The sequence below is a fragment of the Zootoca vivipara genome, chromosome Z1 (assembly GCF_965207765.1).
Source record: "Zootoca vivipara chromosome Z1, rZooViv2.hap1.1, whole genome shotgun sequence".
In the NCBI taxonomy this organism is placed as follows: domain Eukaryota; kingdom Metazoa; phylum Chordata; class Lepidosauria; order Squamata; family Lacertidae; genus Zootoca; species Zootoca vivipara.
Window position 1 is genome coordinate 69,545,278 of NC_142583.1, and position 26,545 is coordinate 69,571,822.

The 26,545-nt window shown below is 47.2% G+C and overlaps 1 protein-coding gene across 4 annotated transcripts in view; it reads left to right on the forward strand.

Moving 5' to 3' along the window:
* The window catches only part of PTPRA (protein tyrosine phosphatase receptor type A), a 138,272-nt gene that overhangs the window by 111,125 nt on the left and 602 nt on the right, over positions 1-26,545 (forward strand). For all 4 annotated transcript variants that reach the window (XM_035103105.3, XM_035103107.3, XM_088661149.1 and 1 more), the window contains 16 exons: positions 227-300; positions 1,288-1,424; positions 5,172-5,262; positions 6,303-6,379; positions 9,180-9,216; positions 12,270-12,367; positions 12,507-12,626; positions 13,283-13,449; positions 14,587-14,722; positions 16,147-16,296; positions 18,549-18,642; positions 19,148-19,224; positions 21,558-21,692; positions 23,188-23,313; positions 24,183-24,334; positions 25,453-25,588. In XM_035103105.3, the coding sequence (XP_034958996.1) occupies positions 227-300; positions 1,288-1,424; positions 5,172-5,262; positions 6,303-6,379; positions 9,180-9,216; positions 12,270-12,367; positions 12,507-12,626; positions 13,283-13,449; positions 14,587-14,722; positions 16,147-16,296; positions 18,549-18,642; positions 19,148-19,224; positions 21,558-21,692; positions 23,188-23,313; positions 24,183-24,334; positions 25,453-25,588 (1,807 nt within the window). The remainder of the gene's footprint in view (positions 1-226; positions 301-1,287; positions 1,425-5,171; positions 5,263-6,302; positions 6,380-9,179; positions 9,217-12,269; positions 12,368-12,506; positions 12,627-13,282; positions 13,450-14,586; positions 14,723-16,146; positions 16,297-18,548; positions 18,643-19,147; positions 19,225-21,557; positions 21,693-23,187; positions 23,314-24,182; positions 24,335-25,452; positions 25,589-26,545) is intronic.

Below are 26,545 nucleotides of genomic sequence, written 5' to 3' on the forward strand. Positions count from 1 at the left end.
CACCCTTGTGAATAGCCACTCTTTCTCTGTGTCCATTCACATCAGCCACCCTTTCAAGGTAAACAACTCCTGCTTCATCTTCTTATGCCAGGCATCGGGAGAGTGTCCTATTTAAGTCTCTGAAAAAGATCACTTGTGCAGGTAGAAAGACCTACTCCCAACAGCATATTAGATAACTCAGATATGAACCTGGCTCAGCTGACTTTCCATGTATTTTCATTGCTAGGTTCAAAAAATACAAGCAAGCCGGGAGCCATTCCAACTCGTTTCATTTGTCTAATGGCCGGACAGATGACATGGGTAAGTCTGTGCTTTCTTCTCCCACAATTTAGGCTTGAACCACAGTGTGGCAGTCCTGACAACCCTCTTCCTTTTGTGGTGCATGCCATATGAGAGGGATGTCATAGTCCTCACCGGAGGTCACCTCAACAGTGTGTCCAAGGGATTGGATGGATCAGTTGCATAGCTGCCTTCTGGCCTTACAAGGGCATGCTGGTGGTTGGATTGTGGGAACTCCCATATGCCGGACCATTTGACTTCCTCCCAGCACCAGAACATGGCCTGGCCATTCAGCTCCCGCTCCTCCTAATGTTGGCTAGGGTTGCAGCACCCCAATTCCACCTAAATGTTGTCTTTCCCTTCACATGAATGAAGAACGATGTCCTAGGTCTGCATCATGCCTCAGGTCATCTACCAGCTAGCTGCCCTATTTCTATGCAGTTAAACTAGAATGTAGCAGATTGTCAAGCTTTCGCTGCTAAAATAATCCATTGCAGAAAATGGCTCTGTTTTCAGTGGGGGGTGGGAATGCTGAATTCTGTCTGATACAACTTGTAGAAGCAGCTGCATCTCTCTGTCTGTTCTTCTTATTCTTGTACCGGCTAGAGGCACAACGCCTCAGCAGTGAGGCAAATGGAACGAGTGTCTATGTGCCTGAGCAATTTCCATGGGGATGTTCAGAGCTCTTGGTTGTCCCAAGCACAGCACTGCTACTTTCCCCCCACTTGGAGTGATTCATTTCCTTGGGAGTGGGCGGGAAGTAAGTAAATTTAGTTGTGGAAGACAGAGGGATGGGGGCTAACCTTTCCCCATCCCTACGGTATCTGCATGGCCACAACCTGGAGGGGTTGTTGATCATGCTGGAGTGTGATGGATTTCTGGGAACTGACGTTTGTGTGTGTGTGATGTGTGTTCGCACACTTGTCTGTGCATATAACCCAAGTTGTAGTCTCTTGAGTTCCCTTTGCCTAGTGCATCAAAAACAAGTGGACTCTTCTTCTGTTGCAGAGCCCCAGAGCATGCCATTGCTTGCCAGGTCTCCCAGCACCAACAGAAAGTACCCACCACTGCCTGTGGATAAACTGGAGGAAGAGATTAACCGGCGAATGGCAGATGACAACAAACTTTTCCGTGAAGAGTTCAATGTGAGTCCTTTGCTAGTTTGTTTTTCCTCCCTCTCAGCCCACTCTTTCCATACCTGCTGAGTTTTGGGGTTGGGCAGAAAAAAGAAAAGAAAAAGATTGTTTGCTAAAATTGAATGCCAGTTGTTTGAAATCAAGCCCAGACCAGTCCAAGCTGCTTCTCCCTACATCCCAGCTGTTAAGGAACTATCATTTCTCCGTTGAACTCAAAAGCTAGCCATGTTTTGACGTAGTGAGAATAACTGCAGTCACCCCGTTGTTTACCGGTGAAGGTTAACAGCTCCTACTAAGCTGATTCTGAAAGCCATTTAGAAATGTTGCAGTGTGGGTTTTAGAATTTTGTGGTTTTGATGCACAGAGGTGCTTAAGGTTACTGCTTGTACTGCAGAAGTCAAGAGTCGGATGGTGCACACAAAGCAGTGAAATGCCCTTCTCTACCTTGCTGAAAGACTTCCCTCCCCTGTGCCAATTGTACAGGACAAGCCTGAGTAATGCTTTTATGTTTCTGGCTTGCATTTGAAAATGTAAGAGGTGGCAGGAATGGGTGTTGCCTTGTGCTCAAATGTCTGAGGCTCAGTCCCTGGTTCTCTGCTATGCTGTGCCTCCCAATCAGATATTTCTAGATCAGCAGGGCTGTTAGCTTGCCCTTACTTGACCCTGCCCTTACTTGGGCCCTTGTCCAGGCTCCTTCACGCCCTCTTCCTGTTTTCCTGGAGAAAATCTGTTCCCTGCATTATTGATTCAAACCAGAGTAGCATTTGAGAGCCGATTGTGACTCCAGTAAGATTTCCACGTCATCGCCACACTTCAATCAGTCCTGGTTACACGCACAACAAAGTGTAGCTATGCAAATGAGGAGATGCTGATAATGAGATGGTGATAATGCACGGTTACGAGTGAGATCACGTTAAGAGGGCCCCTGCTTTTGGGGTTCATTGACAACCTGGAAAGTAATTTAGGCCGTGAGTTAGTGACTGCTGAGATGCCTTTGTGAGTTTCGTGTCTGAATTAGGATTTGAACCTAGGTCTCCTTCCCCACTCCCAAGAATCGTGTTAAATCTTCAGTGCCTCCCAAGCTTCAAAGGAAATTTATGGGTTCAGATCATTCCCATGTAGATCAGGGGAGAACGCCCTACTGACATTCTGACCCCTGCACAACAATCCTTTGGGTTAAGATCTACTGGAGATCTGGATCTATTCTCCTTTGTGGAGGAGGTAGGGTTTTATTCTTCATAGTGTCATGTTCAGTTCATCTCCCCCTCCTCGCTTCTTGCTGCTCCAAACAGGTTTTTTCCTCTATCCAATTTTCACTTTCCTAATTTACTTGCGACTCATTATTTGGAGATCTGCCTGTTTCAAAAGGTTGTACCCAGGCCAGTCCATAGTGATTTAGCTCAAGCAACCTGAGGTTTTACTGAAGGGGACTTTGCTGCCATCTTGTGTGCCTAGGTAGCATGAAGCCTAACTACTTGCTTCTCTTAATCTGTCTACAAAGAGTTGATAAAAGGTAAAGGTAAAGGGACCCCTGACCATTAGGTCCAGTCGTGACCGACTCTGGGGTTGCACGCTCATCTCGCATTATTGGCCGAGGGAGCCGGTGTATAGCTTCCAGGTCATGTGGCCAGCATGACAAAGCCGCTTCTGGCAAACCAGAGCAGCACACGGAAATGCCGTTTACCTTACTGCTGTAGCGGTTCCTATTTATCTACTTGCACTTTGATGTGCTTTCAAACTGCTAGGTTGGCAGGAGCTGGGACCGAGCAATGGGAGCTCACCCCGTCACAGGGATTCGAACCGCCGACCTTCTGATCAGCAAGCCCTAGGTTCAGTGGTTCAACCCAAAGCGCCACCTGCAAAGAGTTGATAGGATTAGTTAAAAGCCTGTAATGAAAGGGTGATTCCCCCATTCATTAACCCATTACTGTAAACACTTTATCTGTACTGTAATTGTAGGCAGTCTGCTCACATGAGGTGTCTCCATCACTACACTATAACCTGCCTCCTCAGCAGCACATTTGATCCTCTATAGATAAAGTTAAATCACTCTTCATGGAGGCCTTGATGCTGGTCAAAAATTAACACATGGGACCATCAGACATTTCATCCATTCCACCAATTACCAAGGAAACAATGGATTTTTTAAAAAAATTGAATTTATATACTGCCCTATACCTGGAGGTCTCAGGGTGGTTCACAGAACAAAATCAAGATATAAAACCACAAAATACATAATAAAAATGAAAACAACAACCCAATATCACGTTTTAAAAGGGCGTAGGATGTAAATCAGATCAACCAGAGGCCTGGTTAAAAAGGAACATTTTTGCCTGGCACCTAAAGGTGTATAATGAAGGCGCCAGACGAACTTCCCTGGGGAGAGCATTCCACAGACGGGGAGCCACTGCAAAAAAGGCCCTGTTCTCGTGTTGCCACCCTCCAGACCTCTCTAGGAGGAGACACACGAAGGAGGGCCTCAGAAGATAATCTCAGGGTCCGGGTAGGTTCATATGGAGAGAGGTGGTCCTTGAGGTATTGTGATCCTGAACCGTTTAAGGCTTTATAGGTCAAAACCAGCACTTTGAATTATATCATATCAAATTTACCAAACATCAAGGCGCCAGGGGGAATGGTATTTGCAGTGAAGTTTTTAAGAAGAAAAATACTGGTGGCTTCCAGTATTGTACCAGCTTTTTTATTATTTCAACCTAACAACTGACAGGAATCAAAGTACAATTATCATCACCTGTTAAAGAGAGAGAGGGAGGGAGAGTTGAACCTCTCCTTATTACAAACTAATTAGCCTGATTAATATTGTGGCTTACCCTGAGGCGTAGACTATAAGTAACGGTAACAGCATTTTCAGGAGAAAACAAGCTGATTCAGGAATGAGCTCTCCGAGCAACTGTCTTGTGCCAAAGCATGTAATATACAACTATGTGTCTCTTGGCAAAGGACAATTTGCACCTTTTGTAGATTTTAAGGTGGCCTTTGGTGCCGTTGACCACAAACTGTTATGTGTCATGCTAAATAGCACTAATATGGCTCAACAATTACTGTATGGAGTTCAGGCACTTTTTACCATCTTTTCCCAACCTGGTTCACTGCAGATGTTTTGAACTACAACCTCCATCAGCCCCAAACAGCTCTATGCAAACAACTACCTTACTAGGTCAATTCCATGCAGTGCAGAGTTTTGTGTTGGCATCCTTCCTTTTCAACTTTTTTTGCAAGAATGACACAGTCCAGGATTTGGGTGGGGACAAATTCTTTCCCTCTGAGTCTCCCTGTTATTGTGCACTGACAGTGTGGTCCTGTTCTCCAATGTACAACAGGTCTTGGAAGGCTTTTAGCCAATTTAGAACTCTTGTCATAAGGCAAAATAAAAATAAAAATTATGAATTAAGTGAAAGGGCAGCTTTTTAAAGAGGCCACAAAAACATAAATGGCAAACAGCGCAGAATGAGACAGAAGGCAAGTACAAAGTTAGAGCTCTAGGAGGGAGAGATGTGAAAACAGCTAAGTCTGCAGCCCAGCCAACAATTGGTGAGGTATGCACATTCTGGTGAACTTCCAAGGGAAGAGGTTGCCACTTATTTGGAATTACTGCAATTTGGTATCATTGGCTGTTTACCACTGCCCATTTCAGAGGATCAGAATAAAAAAGCTACAAAGGCTGTGTGTTGGGTGTGGATTGCTCCCTGTTGTTCAACGAAGGTACAGCATCTTCTTATTTCCATCCCATCCTCCCAGGCTCTCCCGGCATGCCCCATCCAGGCCACCTGTGAAGCTGCGTCCAAGGAAGAAAACAAGGAGAAGAACAGATATGTAAACATCTTGCCTTGTAAGTATTGCCCAAGATGTTCTCCGGTGGTTGGCTACCGTGGTGTTAAAGGGAACGATGCACACTGCTTCAGCGCCTGCACCTTTGTAGCCAAACATTCTCTTTAAAAAAGTGAGACTAGGAAAAGCGAGAAAACCATCTGAAGGGAACAAAATCACAGACAAGAGATTGATAACCCAAAGCCATGGCATGCAGCTACTACTGCCACCCACATAAAGAGTCTGTGCAAAAGAGAATTGATCCAGTATAGGCCTGCTTCAAATCGAGGCTCAAGTGAGCCTGATGAGACCCACCTGAAGAAGAAGCAGAGCCATATACAGCTCTTGCTTTGCCCTGCACAGCTAACAGCTACCTGTACGTTGCAGTGTGACACAGAGAGCTGCTTCTGCAGGTGGCCTTGTCTCCTGGTTTCATTGCAGTAAGCTCAAAAGAACCCAGGGGATCCAAATACACCCCCCCCCAATGTTTGTCTTGTTTGTAGAGGTGCCTGTGCTTCCCAGTGGGTAGACACCAATACAATGAGGGTGCTGAACTAGTAGTGCTTTAGCCTGATGTCAGTCAACCTTTCTCCATCTGTTTCTTTTGCTATGCCAAAAATGATGGAGCGATTATTAGAGGGGAGGGAGGTTGCCTAGGAGAAGTGTTGCTTGTGGGTGTCAAGGGGAATAACAGAGGGGGTGGCACAAACCAGGGGGAGAGGCAGAGCAGCAGAAGCAGTTCCTGTAACACAAGAATGAGAACAATAGCCATATATGGTAAAATGCATTCGTTTTGGAAGCTGGAGGCAAAAGAACATTATTCCGAGAGTATGTTCATTAAAAAGCACACCACACCACAAAGAACTTGTTTGAGGGGAAGAGCCTGTTGCTCTTCTTGCATCTCCAGCAGTTGCTAGTAGATCCACATGGGTGGCCCACCCTGGACCCAAATGCTCTCCTCTTGAAGGTTTCACTTCCTTCTGGGCATATGTAGCTTTACATTTTAAATGTCGCCCTGACACTTGTTTCTTTTAATGGGCCACTTCTTACCTTCATTCCTAGATGATCATTCCAGGGTTCACCTGACACCTCTTGAAGGGGTTCCAGACTCTGATTACATCAACGCCTCATTTATTAATGTAAGTATCTGCAAGGGAAATGAAGCAGAACGAGACTTTGTTATTTTAACGAGAATGCTAACCAGCTCCCATGCTTGCCTTCATAGCAGTGTTGCAGGTGATCTAAAGACATGCTCAGCTGCAATCGTGTAGGCAAAATTGGGTGGCTTCATGCTGCTCCCTACAGACACCAAGTTTCTAGTTCTCCGTAGCTTGAAAAGTGCACAGACAGTAATTATTATTTATTTATTTATTTATTTATTTATTTATTTATTTATACCCCGCCCATCTGGCTGGGTTTCCCCTACCACTCTGGGCGGCTTCCAACAAATAGCAAAATACATTAAAATATCACAGATTAAAAACTTCCCTAAACAGGGCTGCCTTTAGGTGTTTTCTAAATGTCAGGTAGTTGTTTATCTCCTTGACCTCCGCAGGCCCTCTGCCTGGTTCCCTGTAGCTTTGCTTCTCACAGTGAGGGAACCGCCAGAAGGCCCTCAGCGCTGGATCTCAGTGGGGGTGGAGACGCTCCTTCAGCTATACAGGACCGAGGCTGTTTAGGGCTTTAAAGGTCAGCACCAACACTTTGAATTGTGCTCGGAAACGTACTGGGAGCCAATGTAGGTCTCTTAGGACGTATGTTATGTGGTCTCGGCGGCCGCTCCCAGTCACCAGTCTAGCTGCCGCATTCTGGATTAATTGTAGTTTCTGGGTCACCTTCAAAGGTAGCCCCATGTAGAGTGCATTGCAGTAGTCCAAGTGGGAGATAACTAGAGCATGCACCACTCTGGTGAGACAGTCTGCGGGCAGGTAGGGTCTCAGCCTGCGTACCAGATGGAGCTGATAGACAGCCGCCCTGGACACAGAATTAACCTGTGGCTCCATGGACACTGTGAGTCCAAAATGACTCCCAGGCTGCACACCTGGTCCTTCAGGGGCACAGTGACCCCATTCAGGACCAGGGAGTCCCCCACACCCACCCGCCCCCAAAAACAGTACTTCTGTCTTGTCAGGATTCAACCTCAGTAAGTCAAATTCACCAAGCATTGCTGTCACACAACTTCCATTAATTTCCCTTGACCTTGCACAGGTTTCCTTGTCGAAAGGGCAGTTGTGCAGCAGTTATGATTTGTAGATCCTGCCCACTGCCAGCTAAAAGTCTCCAAAACAAGGAGCCTTCAAGTGCTGTGAACAGGGGTGGGGGACTGGATCCAGCCAGCTGGCTAGATTCTTACCTGCCCACCCTCCCTGCAAGCCAGCTTTGGCAGATGGGTGCAGCTCCCCACCTGTCAATTATCTGACATTACAAATGATGTCAGGAAACCCGTTTTTCCTTTGCCCATATGGTTTGAAAATCAAACACCGCAGGCAAAGGCATAGCTTTTTGCAAGCCCCACTAATCAGCTGAATGGAGATGCCTGCGAGCCCCACTTTTGGCAGTGAGCCACATCTTTGCCATGCCTGATGACGTTGGGTATAGGATGGACGTGGCTTGGCTGAGGCAGTAAGGAGCATCAGTGGGCTGCAAACTTTATTGTAGTGCGTATGTTTTGTTTTCCTGCCCAAGCTCTGCCCTTCTGTTTTCTTTCCCTCAAACCACTTTGTAAAAAACCTTAATTATTTTAAACGAGTGCTACTGAAGATGCATTCTAATATGGAGGTGTGCAGTTCATCCCTGGAGGGATGACTATTTCTTGGTGTAGAACGTGGATTTTTGGAGGCTATGGTGTCATCACAGTCCTGGCTGTATCCCCGCATCAGATGCTTTGCCTTCTGTTATAGCTTAGTGGGAGAGCACATGGTTTGCTTGCAGAAGGAGCCATGCTGTTTGATCCCTGGTTGTTGTTGTTGTTTAGTCGTTTAGTCGTGTCCGACTCTTCGTGACCCCATGGACCATAGCACGCCAGGCACTCCTGTCTTCCACTGCCTCCCGCAGTTTGGTCAAATTGATCCCTGGTATCTGTAGTTAAATATTAGAGGTAAGGAGGCTGGGAATCTTGGAGAACTGTTATATACCAATCAGAGTAGGCAGTGTATGGCTAGATGTGCTAGTGGTTTCTGCATACAGCAGCTCCTTAAAGAGGTGCAATGTTTTGTTCTTGCAGTGTTGGTAGATGCATAATCTCCACTTCACTTCCTTGCTTTTCTCTCTCTCTCTCTCTCTCTCTCTCTCTCTCTCTCTCTCTCGTCTCCCGCCTCTACTTTTGTATGCCCAAAGCACCCCTAACCTATGCAGTCTCACCTGCACTTGTCAAGAAGACAGAAAAGTCAGGAGCAGAATCATTGCCTGGCATTTCTTGTTGGACCATCCTTCTTGCATTAGCCAGAGCAGCAGCACACACAAATTGTGGGGTGCTGGCACACTACTGTGTTCAAGAGGGTTTTTTGTGAAGGGTGTGGTGAGAATCAGGTGCACTGTGTTTAGATGCCCAGCATGCTTCTGTCTGCCACCAGGATCAAGTAACATGCTGTGTTGTGTTTCCAGTAAAATGTTCCAAAGGAGAGAGAGCTCTGTCCGTGTGACTATGCTATGTACCTATTTTCCCCTGGTAGTGATGAGTATTCTTCCCCTTCAGGCACCACACCAAAAACATGAAAAACAGATGCTTTTTGGTGCTGATGTAACACCCCCCCAACTGCTCTAACCCCTCTCGTTGGCCCTCATACAGCTTATGTACAATAAAAAAATTGGCAAGGTCAAGAGCTCACTCTGTGTGGTGCCTGAGAAGGTGCCAACGTTTTTGGAAGACTTTGAAGTTGACTCGCATGCCAGAGGCACAAATGAGCCACCTCTTTCTCTTGTTTTCTTTGCTTTTGGCAGGGGTACCAAGAGAAGAACAAGTTCATTGCAGCCCAAGGTAAGTCACACTTGCTTTCCTTTGGATTTCTGTCCCGAGATGACAAATGGCTGAGAGGCTTTAGGCTGAGCAAAATATATTTGCAGTGCGTTAAGGTTCTGAGTTCCCAAGTTGGTTCCTGTGCTACTCTGGCAGCCAGCCTTAGGAAGGAGGCTCAGGGGAATATTGCCCTCCTCAAATCAACCATTGCAACCATTAAATCATGTAAACATTAACCCATCTCTTCTGGTGTCTGGATAGCTACAACTTAATCTACAGCTCATGTGGGCCAACGGCTAGGGTTTCGCCCGTGAAGATTTGGCCCCCAGCATATTGTCAAAATGGACTCCTGTTTTCCAGAACTCAAGTGTATTCTGGAATTTGAAAGATGGAAGGAGGTGCTGGGAAGGCTGTCCTGTTTGAAAGGGTAGCTAGTGGATTCTTAGTTGGACGGGAGAGTGCCTCTTTGCTGCCACCCCGTGGCGAAAGGCAGGAATTCAGTTGCATAACAGCAGATAGAAATATGAAAAATGCCCCGCAGAATTTCATCCTAGTCTTTCTGCATGGTGTGGGGATTAGGAAACTCTACCATCTGAGCAGAAGTTGCAAGTCTGATGCGTGCTTTGCGGGAGAAATGTAAACTCTGTACCTCCTTGAGGGGCTCAGTCATACAGCAGGTGCTTTGCTTCTAAATACCTCCAGGCTGAATCCTTGGCATCTATGCTTAAAGAGTTTCAGGTGCCTGAGGATCTTGAAGAGTTGTTGCCTGTCAGAATAATAACTGGTGAGCTAAATAGGTTGTTGGTCTGACTCTTTTATTCTTATTTAGCAGCAGGTAGGTAGCCGTGGTGGAGTGGGACGCAGGTGGCGCTGTGGGTTGAGCCACAGAGCCTAGGGCTTGCCGATCAGAAGGTCAGCGGTTCGAATCGCCGCGACGGGGTGAGCTCCCATTGCTCAGTCCCAGCTCCTACCCACCTAGCAGTTCGAAAGCACGTCAAAGTGCAAGTAGATAAATAGGTACTGCTCCGGCGGGAAGGTAAACAGCGTTTCCGTATGTTGCTCTGGTTCACCAGAAGTGGTTTAGTCATGCTGGCCACATGACCCGGAAAGCTGTCTGTGGATAAACGCCAGCTCCCTCGGCCAGTAAAGCGAGATGAGCGCCGCAACCCCAGAGTCGTCCGCGACTGGAACTGATGGTCAGGGGTCCCTTTACCTTTACCTAGGTAGCTGTGTTGGTCTGCCGTAGTCGAAACAAAATAAAAAAAATCATTCCAGTAGCACCTTAGAAACTTAGTTGGTCTCTAAGGTGTTACTGGAAGGAATTTTGTTATTTTGTTTCTTATTTAGCAGGATTTTGGTACTGCTTCTTAAGCAGGGTGTGGCAGGAGAGGGTGGCAAGCATGGGCAGGAATATCGTCAAGGACGATAAAAGAAACATTTAAACTTTTCAGTATAGTATACCATAGCATAGTATCAAATATTTATTTATTTGCAGAATATGGATAGATAGCTGTTCAACATGATTTGTGTGAGAGATGTAGCTGCATTGCTTTATACTTTCTGGCTGCCCCCTTGTTTTCTCCTGCTCTTGAGGGTAGGACTCAAGGCAATGGCTTCAAGTTGCAAGAAAGGAGATTCCGACTAAACATTCGGAAAAACTTTCTGACGATAAGAGCTGTTCGGCAGTGGAACAGACTCCCGCGAGAGGTGGTGGACTCTCCTTCCCTGGAGGTTTAGAAGCAGAGGTTGGATGGCCATCTGTCATTGAGCTTTAGCTGAGATTCCTGCATTGCAGGGGGTTGGACTACATGACCCTTGGGTCCCTTCCAACTCTTACGATTCTGTGATATTATAAAGTAGTTGTTTTCTATCAAGCACTGCTAGGAGTTATTTCTTTCTGTCTTCCAGTGTATTTCTTATCAATAAAAATAATTTGGTGTGGCCCAGATAAAAAGTTTGAGAACTACTGGCTTAAGCATTTTACATGATGGCAAGCTGCCTTATACCAAGTCAGACCATAAGTCCATCTAGCACAGTATTGTCTGCACTGACTGGCAGCAGCTCTTCAGAATTTCAGGCCTATCTCTCTCAGCTCTATCTGATGATAGGGGCCTTCCTTGAAACAGAATGCTTCCATTACTGAGCTGTGGCCCTTCCTAAAAAAAACAGCATTATGCATATGTGTCAAGGACTGGACTGAGGAGGAATGGTGGGAGACCGCCCTGTTTCTCTACACCTTCCCAGGAAGAGGAGGACAATGTAGATTTAGAACAGTGGTTTGCTGAAGGGCATAGTTCAGAGGCTGCAAAGGGGAAAAGTTGGGAAATATTGGAGAAGCACCAGGGGAGAGACAGTTAACAGACTCGGTGTCTCTTGAAAGCATTCCTGACCCCCCCCCTCTCCCAAAACTACCATATTTTCCCGTGTATTAGATGAGGTTTTTTGACTAAAAAAACTGGGGTCGTCCAATACACAGGTAGTGGCATGGCAGGGAGAAGCGGCACACCCGCCAGCCCGCCGGTTGGCAGGAGTGCAACTTCCCTCGATGCCGCTGCGCACAGGAAACTATCTGGGGAGTGTTTTCTGCCCGCAGCTGCGTGGGGGGAGAAGCTCAGCAACTTTGGGCCATCTTCCCTCATTTTCTTAAAACTGAGTCTCCCAAAATAGGGGGGGGGTGTCTTATACATGGGGGCATCTTATAGAAAAGTACAGTAGATGGGCTGTGTGAGTAGCAGAACACAAATCTCAGAGGCAGAAGGCACTGACCAGCCTGCACAGGGGTGACGTAGATTAAGGGGGACTGAAGGGGTGGGACCTTACTTGGAGCAACGCCACCATTATAGAGACACCGTTCCTTTGTCGCTCTCTGTGAATACTGAATAAATTACGTGGTAAGAACTCCTTTCGGTTATCTGCCTTTTGATAGTAATTCCCTGAAGCCTTGACAGAGCCCTGACAATATGGAACAATTATTATACCACTTAGAGGTCTTGTTAAACACACACACACCCTGCTCCCACCCACCTGCAAGTACCTTCCTGTACCACTTTTTCTTTTCCCTTCGGTCTGTTTAGGACCAAAAGAAGAAACTGTGAACGACTTCTGGAGGATGATTTGGGAGCAAAACACAGCAACAATTGTCATGGTGACCAACCTGAAAGAGAGGAAAGAGGCAAGTGGGTGCCGGAGGCTCTGTGGCAAGTGAAACGAGAGCCACATAAAACCAAAATGTTTATGTGAAGGGCAGGTAATTCATAATTTCAAAATGTTGGTCTATGTTTTCTTTTTAAAAAATGTGTATTTCTCTCCAGTGCAAATGTGCTCAGTACTGGCCAGATCAGGGCTGCTGGACGTATGGAAATATCCGAGTGTCCGTGGAAGATGTGACTGTCTTAGTTGACTACACGGTGCGGAAATTCTGCATTCAGCAGGTATCTCATTTTGATCCTCTCTCTTCTCCCTTTTTATGTAAGTCTGTTGATTCCAGAATGCTGCAGCTGGAGATCAGTAGGGTTGGTGGGACCAGGTTAGGAACCAGCATCTAGGGTTTGTTCTGTATGGATGTAATTGTTCTTTTGGAATGGCTGGGTTTGTTTTTTCGTACACCCCTTCTCCCCCGCCCCAAATACTGAAGTGGCATAGCCCAAGCAAAAGTGGACCAACCTTGGAGAGATATAGGCATAGTTAGTGTGCCTGGTGCTAAATTATGATGGAGAATTTGCTTGCTCAGCAGAGAGGAGGCGACCTCTATCAATTTTGGGCATGGAAGAGAAGGGACCCTGCCACACTCCTCTCTCCCTTAGTCTAACCCAGGCACCCCCAAACTTTGGCCCTCCAGATGTTTTGGACTACAATTCCCATCTTCCCCGACCACTGGTCCTGTTAGCTAGGGATCATGGGAGTTGTAGGCCAAAGCATCTGGAGGGCCGCAGTTTGGGGATGCCTGGTCTAACCTGTCATTCCTGATCTCTACAATAGGCTTTTACAGGTGATGAAAGGAAGGGATTCGGAGAGCTTGGCATGACTCTAGAATGATGCCTGATAATTAACCAATATGTCCAATCTGTTTTCCCACCCTTCCACCCAGGTAGGCGATGTCACCAATAAGAAGCCTCAGCGCCTGGTGACGCAATTCCACTTCACCAGCTGGCCTGACTTTGGGGTCCCTTTCACTCCCATTGGGATGCTGAAGTTCCTGAAGAAGGTGAAGACATGTAACCCCCAGTATGCAGGGGCCATTGTTGTACACTGCAGGTCAGTCTGGAGCTCATCAGTCCCTCCTTCCTTCCTTCCTTCCTTCCTTCCTTCCTTCCTTCCTTCCTTCCTTCCTTCCTTCCTTCCTTCCTTCCTTCCTTCCTTCCTTCCTTCCTTCCTTTTGTCTAAACCAATGTTTAAATAGAGCACTGGTCCTGATAGTGAGGGGTGATGGGAGTTGTAGTCCAAAAACAGCTGGATGGGTCACCTGTGCCTCCATGTGGGGATATGAAATTAAATTGATTAAATTAAAATCATATGAGTTGGAAGGGACCCTGAGTATCATCTAGTCCAGTCCAGTCCCCTGCAATGCAGGAATCATTTGCCAAATGTGGGGTTTGGACCAATAACCCTTAGATTAAGAGTCTCAAGCTCTAGTGACTGAGCAAAAACTGGAATAAAGATCCCCACTTAAAAGCTGCGCAGAAAGGGGGAGGGTCTGCAATAGGCACCAAAAAACCAATGGAGAGAAAGCCTGTCCGATATGTAATGGAAAGGAATTCATCATATAAAGGTGGACAAACTATCCCATAAGGTATATGATGTCCCCCCCACCAGAGGTACTACCCCTCCCCTAACACTCGCATTAAGAAATGTACTTTCTCAGTCCACCATTAACCCCACAAAATTCTGATACTTCAAGCCTTTTGACTTGTGGTTTTAGATGGAGATAGTAGGATTAGGGAACTGCCTTTTGTTTATCATAGAATTCTGGAGTTGGAAGGGGCCCTGAGGATCATCTAGGAATGATTTGGGAATAATCTAAGAATGCAGGAATACGCAGCTGTCCCTTACAGGGATTGAACCTGCAACCTTGGCGTTATCCACGCCACACTCTAACCAACTGAGCTATCCAACGATGGGCACAACCAAGCTGTCAGAAGGCACTACTACCATTTCCGAGCCTCCTCCCACAGGGAATTCCCTGCATGTACTGCTCATCAAGGGTGGCTAAGCAGACAGATGTTAAGCCCCTGAGCTTCTTTGTTCTTTAATGAATCATCTTCTCTGCCTGTCACTTGCGTGCTGTGATCTGGCTTGTGCAGGTTGCTTGGCTGAAACTGCCTGCCAGGGCCGAATTCTCAAAAGAGACCTTTTTTCCCCTTCTCTTCTTCTCCAACCCCCACCCCACCCCAGTGCTGGTGTGGGACGAACGGGAACTTTCATTGTCATTGATGCCATGCTGGACATGATGCTCACGGAGAGAAAGGTGGACGTTTACGGGTTCGTCAGCCGCATCCGGGCGCAGCGCTGCCAGATGGTACAGACTGATGTAAGTCTCTTCTCCTGCAGGATAAGCTTCATGCTGTGTAGGCCCAGATACTCTCCTTTGCATTTATTGTTTGTAAAAGAACCCAAAATATAACCGGCTACTGTGTGTAAATGAGCAGGTAAGCAGACTTAATCATGTGACCCTGAGGTTTTCCTCCAAACGTTTCAGCCGAATTCAGGCAGGACAAATGCCTAAGAATTATTTCCTTCCTTCCCCACACAAAGAATAATGAAGCCTCTCTTTCCAAGCACTATCCGAGCCTGCCTCTCTGATCCTCCCCCCCCCCTTTTGCCTGCATAACAAGCAGGTCAGTCAGCTTTGCCAGGGCTCCAAGATCATGACTGCATTGAAAGGGGAGTCTTCTGACACTCCGATTCACACTTTCACAGTCTGCTCCTGAGAAGGAACTTGGTTTGTGCCTTCTCAGGCCAAAGTATGGTTTGCTTCTCATGCCTCTTCCTGCTATGCCGTGCAGGATTGCACCTTCATTCCACCTGCCACCTGCTGCCTGCTCTTCATAACTAGGAATGTAAGAAGGCATCGACTTCTGTTACAACTGCTGTTTATTACAACCAGTGCTGCTTCTGCTCCGCTTCAGTTCTGTTTCAACCGTATTATTATTAATATTATTATTTATTAATTAATTAAGCCACTCTGGGCAGCTTCCAACACATATAAAAACTTACTATGCTATTTGCCTTCCTGTCTGCTGTTTAGCATAAGCTACGAAGCTATTTACATAACTAACTTTCACTTCAGTTTAAAGGAAGCATCAAAACAAAGTTTTAAAAAGTCGTCAATTGCATATCATTTGTGGACTTAAAATAGCCAACCATAGCATTGTGAAGGAATAGTGACCATAACTTCTTGACTGATTTTCATTGCTGACCACAGACACACACACACACACAACCAAACTGCAACAAATTCTTCTTTTCCCATTCCTATTCCAAACTTACCTGGGGGAAGCAGAGTGGCTGATCAACAGAGCTTCCATTCTCAGCAAGGGGAGAGCTCTAGAACCACATGCCCAGCATACCTGGCAGGAAAACGTCACCATTCGCCTCACTTTTTCCTGTTGGAAACACTGGGGCATAAGGTCCTGATGGTGCTCTTTGGCAGGGAAGGTGTACCAAGGAACTGGAGTCGCTGCCCTTGAATCTTCCTTCTGCTGCTCTGGGTTAAGTTGGCAGGGGAAGTGGGAGACAGAGAAGCTTGAGAATAATGTTTTGCACATGCTTTCTTGGAGCGTGTACCATCCTGACTCCATGCAAAGCCTCAAGACCCTCTCGGGGCAAATGCTGGGATAGTCATGCATTCCTAGCTCGTGTTCATACTCTGTGAGCACATTGAATTTGTTCAGAGAATGGCCTTGTTTGAATGTGGAGCGTGCTCATCTCACAGTAGCTTTCTCTCTCCTTCAGATGCAGTATGTGTTCATCTACCAAGCTCTTCTGGAGCATTATCTGTACGGGGATACAGAACTGGAGGTGACCTCTCTGGAGATCCACCTCCAGAAGATCTACAACAAGATCCCAGGGACCAGCACCAACGGATTGGAGGAAGAGTTTAAGGTGAGTGGTAGCAGCTATAGTAGCTTAGCACCTCCATTACCAGGGACAACTGTAGCTAGAGACAGCCAGACTTGAAGAACATAAGAACAGCCTGTTGGATCAGGTCAGTGTCCTACCTAGTCTGGCATCCTGTTCACAGTGGCCAACCAGATGACTCTGTGGAGCCAGAAAGCAAGGCTTAACCAATCAGGCACATGTGAACCAAGTTGCTTTTCTCTAGCCATGGTGTCATGACATTATTTACAGCAGGGAGAAGGAACCTGTGCCCTCCAAGTAATGATGGACTCCCCAACTCCCATCAGCCTGGCACAGTGATGGCCCAACAATTTCTGGAGGGTCACAGATTCCCCGTCCCTGACTGGCAACACAGATTTTAAATCTGGCTTCCCATTAATGGTGAAGACAGAGCCATGGCTAATATTGCATGCATATTGCTCATGGCAACCATGGTTTGGAATTCCTTGGGGGAATATCTTTGGAGAACTAGCACAAGGGGGATCAGGAGACCACAAGACTTGAGGATTTCCTATCCTATCCTTAGAGGTACGAGATGGTTATAAGGAATCTGATCCTGCTGTTGGAAGTAGAACAGGCATGGGTCTTCCTGTCCAACCATAATAATAATAATAATAATAATAATAATAATAATAATAATAATAATAAATTTTTATTTATACCCCGCCCTCCCCAGTCAAAAACCGGGCTCAGGGCGGCTGACACCAACAGAACCACAATAAAACATAAAAACAATTAATTAAAATACAGATTAAAATACAGTATTAAAATTTAAAGTGCAGCCTCATTTCAAGTAGGCCATAAGTGGCTGACACCAACAGAACCACAATAAAACATAAAAACAATTAGTTAAAATACAGATTAAAATACAGTATTAAAATTTAAAGTGCAGCCTCATTTCAAGTAGGCCATAAATCCAAGCCATGAGGGAGAAAAACACAGGGGTCAGGCTGAGTCTAACTCAAAGGCCAGGCGGAACAGCTCTGTCTTGCAGGCCCTGCGGAAAGATGACAAATCCCGCAGGGCCCTGGTCTCCTGGGAAAGAGCGTTCCACCAGGTTGGGGCCAGTACTGAAAAGGCCCTGGCTCTAGTAGAGGCCAATCTAGCCATCTTATGACTCGGGATCTCCAGAATATTATTGTTTGTGGACCTTAAGGGAGGAAAGAGACAGCCATACACACACAGATTTCTTCCCCCACCCCCCAGTCAGCTACCCAGAGCTACTTTTTGTGTTTTTTTAAATAATTTTTATTAATTTTTCTGTTTTACAATTTCAAATACTGTACTCATTTTACATCCTTAAGATATCAATGACTTCCCTTCTTCTCTTTCCATGGTTCATTTTACAGGTATCTTAAATCTCTGCATATTTTGTAGGCCCATTTCTGTATGTGGCAAACTGTTACATAGTTTGGATTTATTTATTTTTTGGCTGGAGGGGAGAGTGACCTGTTTTGTGGCAGGTGCTTGAACTAGATGGCTTTTGGTATTCCCAATTCTGTGATCCCAGGCAGGCAGGCTGGCTGCAGAGCAGGGGGTCACCAACCCTTCTAGAATTATGAACACACCTGGAATTTTGAGAAAGTGCCTTGGGGGCCAGTCACAAAATGCCCGCTATGGGGCTACGGCTTCCACATCTAAAAGTGCACAAAAGGGGGGGGAAACTACAAAATAGTATCCTACACGTCCCTATGAATGGGGGAAAGGTACCTATACCAGTCACTGCCGTACTTGCTCACAGGTTGAAGCACTCTGCACCTCTTCTTTGTTGAGCATGGAAGGGAGGGTGAGGATCCAGTTGTGGCAGCCAGTGAACTGTGGGCGTGCTCAAGTGTGGGAGAGACCAAACCAGTTCAAACAGTAACTGAGCCACACACACAAGAACACACAGTCTCTTGCGCATTATGGGTTTTTAAGAGGACCATTTGTGGGTGCCATGGGATATACTGGCAGGCACACTGGTGCCCACGGGTGCCACGTTGGTGACCTCTGGTGTAGAGAGTAGAAAGAGGAAGGGCATGTTGTGTGCGAGAGTGCACGTCTGCTGCCCTTGCATCGCCTTTTTGTGTGTAATGTAATGGACACATCTAACATACATGTCAGTAATGGGCAAGTATGTGCCCTTGTTGGCTGCCCCACTGTGAAGCTCTGCACATGCATGTCCATGCTTTGAACCGTAAGGTATGTGCCCTCGGTGCTTTTGGTGTGGCTCACGTTCCACCAACCTCTCTCTGCAGAAACTAACCTCGATCAAAATCCAGAACGACAAGATGAGAACGGGCAATTTGCCGGCCAACATGAAGAAGAACCGGGTGCTGCAGATAATTCCATGTGAGTGTCCTGCCCTGCAGGGAGGGAAGCCCAGCTGAGGAACAGCTGCTGCTGTTGTTTGTGGGGCAGCGGCAGCAGGAGGAACCTTGAGAGGAAGTGGCTTTTGTGTCGGCAGTAACATGATGAGGTGGAGAGGGCTGGGGGAAAGAGACAGCCATTGTGATCAAGGCTTCAGTAGCGGCAGTTGCTGGAAGAGGCAGTGAATGTCATAGAAATGTATCATGACTTGCAATTACAGGGAAGAAAATTGATTTAGTTACATCCAATCAGCATTTGCTTACGAAATATTTAAGCAGTTCAGCACTGGAATGCTAGGGACCATTTTTGCCATTCTGTATGCCTTCCCTGCATGACTGTTGTGCAGCCGTACAGCTCCACTTTTGTATGTTGCTGTGGAAACCCATCTCTTCTGAGCTCCAGTATTTCAGACCCAATATCTTCATCTATACACACGCTGCCAAATATTTCTAAAATCGTTGCCTTGTTTGCCTGGTCTTTCCTGTAGACGAGTTCAACCGGGTGATCATTCCAGTGAAGAGGGGCGAAGAGAACACAGATTACGTGAATGCCTCCTTTATTGACGTGAGTGGCCTTCCCCTGTTGTGATCTTCCTTCCTTCTCCCACTGTGCCTTCAGTATTGCCCTTGCTTCCACTTTAGCCCCAGAATGAAAACTTTGGGTTCTTCGGTCAAGTTCTCCTGTCTCATGTTGGAGAACAGAAACTGCACTTCATGCATATAACTGTTAGCACCCAGAGTGCCTTATCTCACTGCTTTTCCTCGAGTCGTGTGGTTCCCTTGAGAAATGTGTCAGGAAAGTGGAAGAAAATGGCCACGAACACAGACCTGTCTAACATTGTACAGTGGTACCTCGACATCCGAATGACTCAACTTCCAAAGGTTTCAACTTATGAAGTCGACAACCCTGGAAGTCTTTTTGCCACGCGTGCGGTCCGCGCATGCGCAGAAGTTCAAAATCGTGTTTCGCGCATGCGCAGAACGGGCACTTTGACAACCGAAGACTTCGACTCACAAAGACCGCCGCGGAACGGATCGTCTTCGTAAGTCGAGGTACCACTGTATTGGTCTGACCCATGCAGCCGGCTGCAGCCCTCACATCTGACAATGACTTCTGTGTTTGCCAGAGTTAGTTTGCTCGTTCATTAGAATTAAGAAACAAAGCTGTTCCTGACTTGATCCCTACTGGTTATAGGTGAGGACTGCAAGTTTGAATGTTTCTCCATGGATTGGGAGCCTCCCTGCATGTTAACAACGAATCAAACAGAAGGGTTCCACATAACCTTTTGCCCAGCATGCTATCTTTTATTAGCGTGGAGGATATTTTTGTGCAGTAGCAATCCACTTTACAGTCCTCTTAACCTGCTGCATAAAGAAGTCTGGAGACCCAGCTTTGCAACTTGATTCTGATTAATGCATAAAATGGCCCTCCGATTATATGACTGCTTCCCATACTGCAAAGACGCTCCTTTTGAATACCTCCTAGCTGGAATAACAGCTGAGAGCCAGGCGCTCTGACAGTCAGCAGCTACTAGACAACTTTAGAAACCATCCTGCTCCCAGGTCATTCTTTCCTAGTTGTTTCCTGCCCTGCTTAGTTTCAGTCTATCCAATCTGTCAGTGGGAGACTTTCTATAAGACTCTTCTCACTGAGCCTCTCCAGCACTCAAGATCACTTCTCGTCCCTTAACGTGCATCACATTCCTGCAACCAGGGTGGCTTTCAAAGAGCAGCAAAGGTGTAGGAGGGATGGAGAGTCTAATCCAGGGGTAGGCAACCTCAGGCCCGTGGGCCGAATGCGGCCCAGTCACCTTCTCAATCCAGCCCACGGACGGTCCTGGAATCAGCATGTTTTTACATGAGTAGAATGTGTCCTTTTATTTAAAATGCATCTCTGGGTTATTTGGGGGGGCATAGGAATTCATTCATATTTTCCCCCAAAATGTATTCCGCCCCCCCCCATAAGGTCTGAGGGACAGTGGACCGGCCCCCTGCTGAAAAAGTGTGCTGACCCCTGGTCTAATCTGTTATAGGAAAACAGAGTGATGGTCATTCTAGATTGACTAAGCTTGCGTTAATTACCGTAGTGTGGTCTTCTGTATTGTGGTGTCCGTCTGTGTACATGTTAAGCAGAGATCTGCATCAGCGCTCGCCTCGTTTAACCTCCTTCCTCTCATTACTTGTCAAGTACCTGGGTCGTAAAGCCCTTTCATGACTGGTAGGCCTTTTTACCCGGGGATTCAATTTCCTGCCTTTGCTGGGCACATTTCAGTGACTAAGCTCCTTTCTCTCTGTGTCGTCTTCTTGAATGGAGGGAGGAAGGAAGGAAGGAAGGAAGAGAGATATATATAGTTGTTAGATGTTACTTGTAAGGGGGAGAGGTTATAGAGAACCTCCCCCTCTCATCAGGAGCAGTCCGTCTCCAAGCAGTCATGAAAGCGCGGGGTCTGAAGGGGCTAGTCAGGAGACGGAGAAGGAGTGCCAGGTCTCTGGCAGCATGGGAGAGCCCCTGCTCCACAGGCGGGAAGAGAGAGAGGCGGGAAGGGTGGACAGGGAGAAAGCAGATTGCAGACCCTTCCCCCTGATACCGGAATTAAGGAGGAGGAGAAAGGGGAGGAGATTCACTCTCCCGAGGCTTTTATGTTGGTCAAAGTTGCGAAAAGGGGCAGTGCCGGATTCTGAAACGGAATGAGAAGCCATGAACCGACAGCTCACTACACTGTAAATAACGTGCACCAATAAAGACTTTTGAAAAACAAGTATGTGGAAGCTCGTTACTCAAGAGTAGTCTGAACAACCCCTGACATTACTGGAGCAAAGTACCTGTTCCTCTGGCCTTTGGGTATGCCCAGTCTCGCTGCTGTGTCCCTTCCTAGTAACCATGTCTTAAAATTCCAGGGCTATCGCCAAAAGGATTCCTACATAGCCAGCCAAGGCCCTCTCCAGCACACAACAGAAGACTTCTGGAGGATGATCTGGGAGTGGAAGTCCTGCTCCATTGTTATGTTGACTGAGCTGGAAGAAAGGGGTCAGGTGAGCAAAAGGGAAGTGGGCAAGAATTGTCTCCCGGGATCTTGAAGGCACGTGGTCCAGTTCTGATGCAGAAGCTTCAGTGTGCCTGGTCCTCTCTTAAGCCTGCCATTGGCCAGCCACATACTGTACACGCCACTTTGAGCTGCTTAGTGCACATATATGCCCTTGCTCTTCCTCTCTCTGGATAAATTGCATTACAAAGTACGAAGTGGGGCACACGCAACTCTGAGCATAGCTCCCATTGGGTTGTTTGTTTGTTTTTAAGCCTTTAACTCCAATAACTTTGTTTATTTATTTATTTTTGATTTCTATACCGCCTTTCATCATAAGATCTCAGGGTGGTTCACAGAATAAAAACAGGATAAAAACAAGTAAATAAGTATAACCAAGCAGCAAAACAATAGTCCCCCCCTTCCCACAGACACATTTAAAAGGCTGTAGAATATTAATCAGCCCAAGGCCTGGTTGAAGAGGAACATTTTTGCCTGGCGCATAAAAATGTATAATGACTGTGCCAGCCGAACCTCCCTGGGGAGAGCATTCCACAGATGGGGGGCCACTGCAGGAAAGGCCCTGTTCTTGCGTTGCCACCCTCTGGACCACACGTGGAGGAGGCACACAATGAAGAGCCTCAGGTGATGAACACAGAGTCTGGGTCAGTTGATAAGGAGAGAGGCAGACCTTGAGATATTGTGTCCCTGAGCCATTTAAGGCTTTATGGTTTAAAACCAGCACTTTGAATTGGGACCGGAAACTAACTGGCAGTCAGTGCAGTCGGGCCAGGATCGGTGCAAGATGCTCAAACCGTCTTCTCCCGGTGAGCAACCTGGCCACTGAATTCTGCACCAGCTGAAGCTGCCTTAACGCATTGCAGTAATAATTGCATTATTGCTCAGCACCAAAGATGTTGAATCCTTTAATGGGCCTGAGTCTCTCCCATTACGCAGCCATTGGGAGAAACTGTAGAGTCCTGTACCCTCTGTACCCTTCTTGTAGTGTGACGGAGCACACGCTGCAGGTGCAAAAGGCCTCGTGTTTGGTCCCCGTCACCTGTACCTTAAAAGGAACCCAGGCAGCAGGTCTAAGACAGACCTCTGCCTGAGACCTTGGAGAGCCGCTTCTCTGGTAGGCAGTGCAGTCGTCCGGCAGGGCATAAGGCAGATTCATCAGTTCGTCGTGTCTTTTCAGCCAGCAAGAGGATATAAATGAGGTAAGCACTGCATCTAGCAAGAAGACCTATGCAGGCTTGGTCCCTGTCCCATACCTTTGTGTTCAGAATGCTCAGCATTGTGATATATGTCCCAGGTTCCCCTTTTTATAAAGGACCATTGCCTTCCTCAGAGCTGTCATGTGTTCCCCCTCCTGATGGGGGGGGGGGGGGAGGAGGCAGAAAGGAGGCCAGGGAGGAACTCATGCTTGGTCTTCTAGAGCATATTTATGTTGTCTGTCTAACTGCCTTCCCCTTTGTTGTCTTGCCTGCTTTCTGACTGCTCAGGAGAAATGTGCCCAGTATTGGCCTTCTGACGGCTCCGTGTCCTATGGGGATATAACCGTGGAGCTGAAGAAAGAGGAGGAGTGCGAGAGTTACACGGTCCGGGACCTGCTAGTGTCAAATACCAGGGTAGGTGCTGGGGCAACTTGTGCATGCTGGGAGAAGTGATGTTGCCTCTTGACTTCCCAGCTCCTGCATTTCTCCTTCCACCAGTGTTAGTGGGAAATGGTGAATGTTCATTGCCCACTCAAGAGATGCAAAATAGCCACGGAGAAGAAGCCTTTGTATCTCTCCATCTCCACTTATTGCAGTTGGCTGGATTGTCTTCTGGGAGCCAAGGTTTCCCTCCCGTTCCTTTGCTATCGACAATCCCTTTTGCTCAGCGGCAAGAATGTTACTTGCCCCAAAATGGAAAGAAGCAGAAGTCCCAGCAAAGGAAGAATGGGCACAAAAACCTATGGAATATGCAGAAGTGGTGGAGCTTACCGGAAGAATAAGAAATCAAAATAACAAACTTTTTATAAAAGAATGGAAATGGTTTATTGAATACTTACAGATAAATTGTAAACTGATAAGAATATTGGCAGGATTATTGTAATAACCTGCAGTTTCATAAGAGTATATATTTAAAGCAGATGAATAAATGAGCAAATTAAGTTAATTTGGATATGCAGAAGATATTAAAAATAAATTTTAAGGAACAGCAGAAAGAGGGCGAAGGAAGTCAAATTTGGAAATGTCAAAATGGTTATAAAATTAGTGAAATGTATAAACTTGAAAAGTATAAAAAAATTTTTTTTAAAAAAAAACCAATCCCTTTTGCTAACTCCTAGGACAGAGTTTTTCTAACTGTGTGCCGTGACACGTTAGTGTGTCGGCGCATCACGTGAAGTGATTCCGTCTGCTGCCCACCCCACCCCACCCCCACCTCGAGTCTCCCTGGATTCAGATTCAGGCTTTTCTGAGATTTTCTCTTTTCTTTTCTTTATCCTGACCAGGAAAACAAAACCCGGCAGATCAGACAGTTCCATTTCCATGGCTGGCCGGAGGTGGGCATCCCCACTGATGGAAAAGGAATGATCAACATCATTGCAGCTGTGCAAAAGCAGCAGCAACAGTCCGGAAACCACCCCATTACTGTGCACTGCAGGTAATCAAACGGGCTGTGAGATTTCCGGGCAGCAAGAATTGGCAAAACAAGCTACCCAAGAGGCGCTAGTGACAAGGAGTATGTTGCATGAAGTTGCTGGCATTGCCACAAAGCCTCCTAAGGGTACCAGGGATTGGGTTCCGGTCCTGGTTAGACAGTAACCGCTGTTAAGATTGGTTGCCAGTATTTCCCATGCGCCACAGATCAGGAGATGTGGTTGGAATTTGAACCCAGGGTAGAGATAGGGAGCATGCATTTCTGCAGCGGGCAACTGACGTCTTAATGGGCGACAAGGAAATGCATGTGCATCTACACAAGCCCAATTATCAGTGCACATACATCCCTCTCTCTTTTTTGGTGAGTTGGTGACTACAGTAATTGGTTTGACCCAACTTTCATCCTTAAATGGAGTGACATTCCCACTGGTCTTTCCCTATGGGGGGCCGGACTATATTTTTTTTTGGGGGGGGAATGATGCAAGAGCACCACGAGCCCCGGTGGCTGCTTACCTGTGTCTTGAGAGCGGCAGGGGCTGGCGGCGGCGGTGGAAGGACGATGAGCAGCGCGGGAAAGGGCTCCAGAGAGGGGCTGCTTAAAATGGCGGCCGCTCAAGCGCTGCTGCTGCTGCTGCTGCTCCCCTTCCTCCTCTAAGCAGGGCGGGGAGAAGCTAGGAGGAGGGAGGGAGGAGGCGATCCATGCGGCAATTCCCGAACCGCCCGTGGGCCGGATCCAGAAGGCAATTGGGCCTGATCCAGTCTGCGGACCTTAGTTTGCTGACCCATACTCTAGCCTTTCTCCACAAAAGAGCTTTAAATACCTATGGGGTTCCACGTCTCTTCCATCATATAATTGTAGAGTTGGAGGGTACCCGGAGGATCATCTAGTCCAACCCCACTTCAATGCAGGAATCTCAGCTTGAAGCATCCCTGACAGATGGGCATCCAACCTCTGCTTAAAAACCTCCAAGGAAGGAGCGTCCACAATATTCTAAGGGGGTCTATTCTCCCGTCAACAGCTCTTACCATCAGAAAGACAGTGGAATGGCTCAGGCAACAGGAAGGCCTGTGTTTGTCACTCACAGGTGTGTTGTTATTGTTTTGTCTTTTGTTTCCCCCCAGTGCTGGAGCCGGCCGAACAGGGACCTTCTGTGCGTTGGGCACTGTTTTGGAAAGAGTCAAGGCTGAAGGAATTCTAGATGTCTTTCAGACAGTGAAGAGTCTGAGGTTACAGAGGCCGCACATGGTCCAAACACTGGTAGGCATGGGCTGCTGTTTGTGGGGTGGGTGAGGCCGGGTGGCTGAGTGGGTTGAGCAGCAAGAAGTTCCCTCCTGCAAGTGTGAGCTGATCCTCCCATTCCCTCCCACCATACCTGCCAAGTTGCTGTCGGAGAAATAAGGGACCGGGAGGAAGTAGCAGACCCGGAAGTAGTGCTGCCGCCATTTTTGAACTGGGCGGAGCATGCTCAGAAGTGACTTTTGATGCTGCTTTGCCCAGTTCAAAAATGGCCGCCGCGCCAGAATAAACCGGGGGAAAACAAAAAAAATCATTTTTTTCAGCTAGGAACAGCTGGAAAAACGGGGATTTCCCGGGAAATACAGGAGACTTGGCAGCTATGCCTCCCACCCTTCAGAGCCCCATCTCTTTCCTCTCACTCTTGTACCTGCGTAAGGAAATGGGATATGAGGACTTTCTAGCCCATAAGACACAGGTGGCACTGTGGGTTAAACCACAGAGCCTAGGGCTTGCCGATCGGATGGTCGGCGGTTCGAATCCCCGCGACGGAGTGAGCACCCGTTGCTCAGTCCCTGCTCCTGCCAACCTAGCAGTTCGGAAGCACGTCAAAGTGCAAGTTGATAAATAGGTACTGCTCCGGCAGAAAGGTAAACAGTGTTTCCGTGTGCTGCTGTGGTTCGTCAGAAATGGCTTAGTCATGCGGACACCGAATTGTGATGGTGGTTTGCAAGCTCTGTGTGTAGAAGGTCCAACCCATGGCGTTTCCAGGTAGGGCTGGAGAGGACACCTTTCCAAAACCCCGCAGAGCTGCTGCCAGTCAGTGCAGATTGAGCATCCCTCAAGCTTGGGCCACCAGGTGATGTTAGACTACAGTCTCCGTCTCCCCAGCTAGCTTAGCCAGTGTTCAGGGATGATGCAGGTTTCAGTCCAACAATATCTGTCGAATCAGGGTTGAAGAACACTGGTCTAGACAGGGCT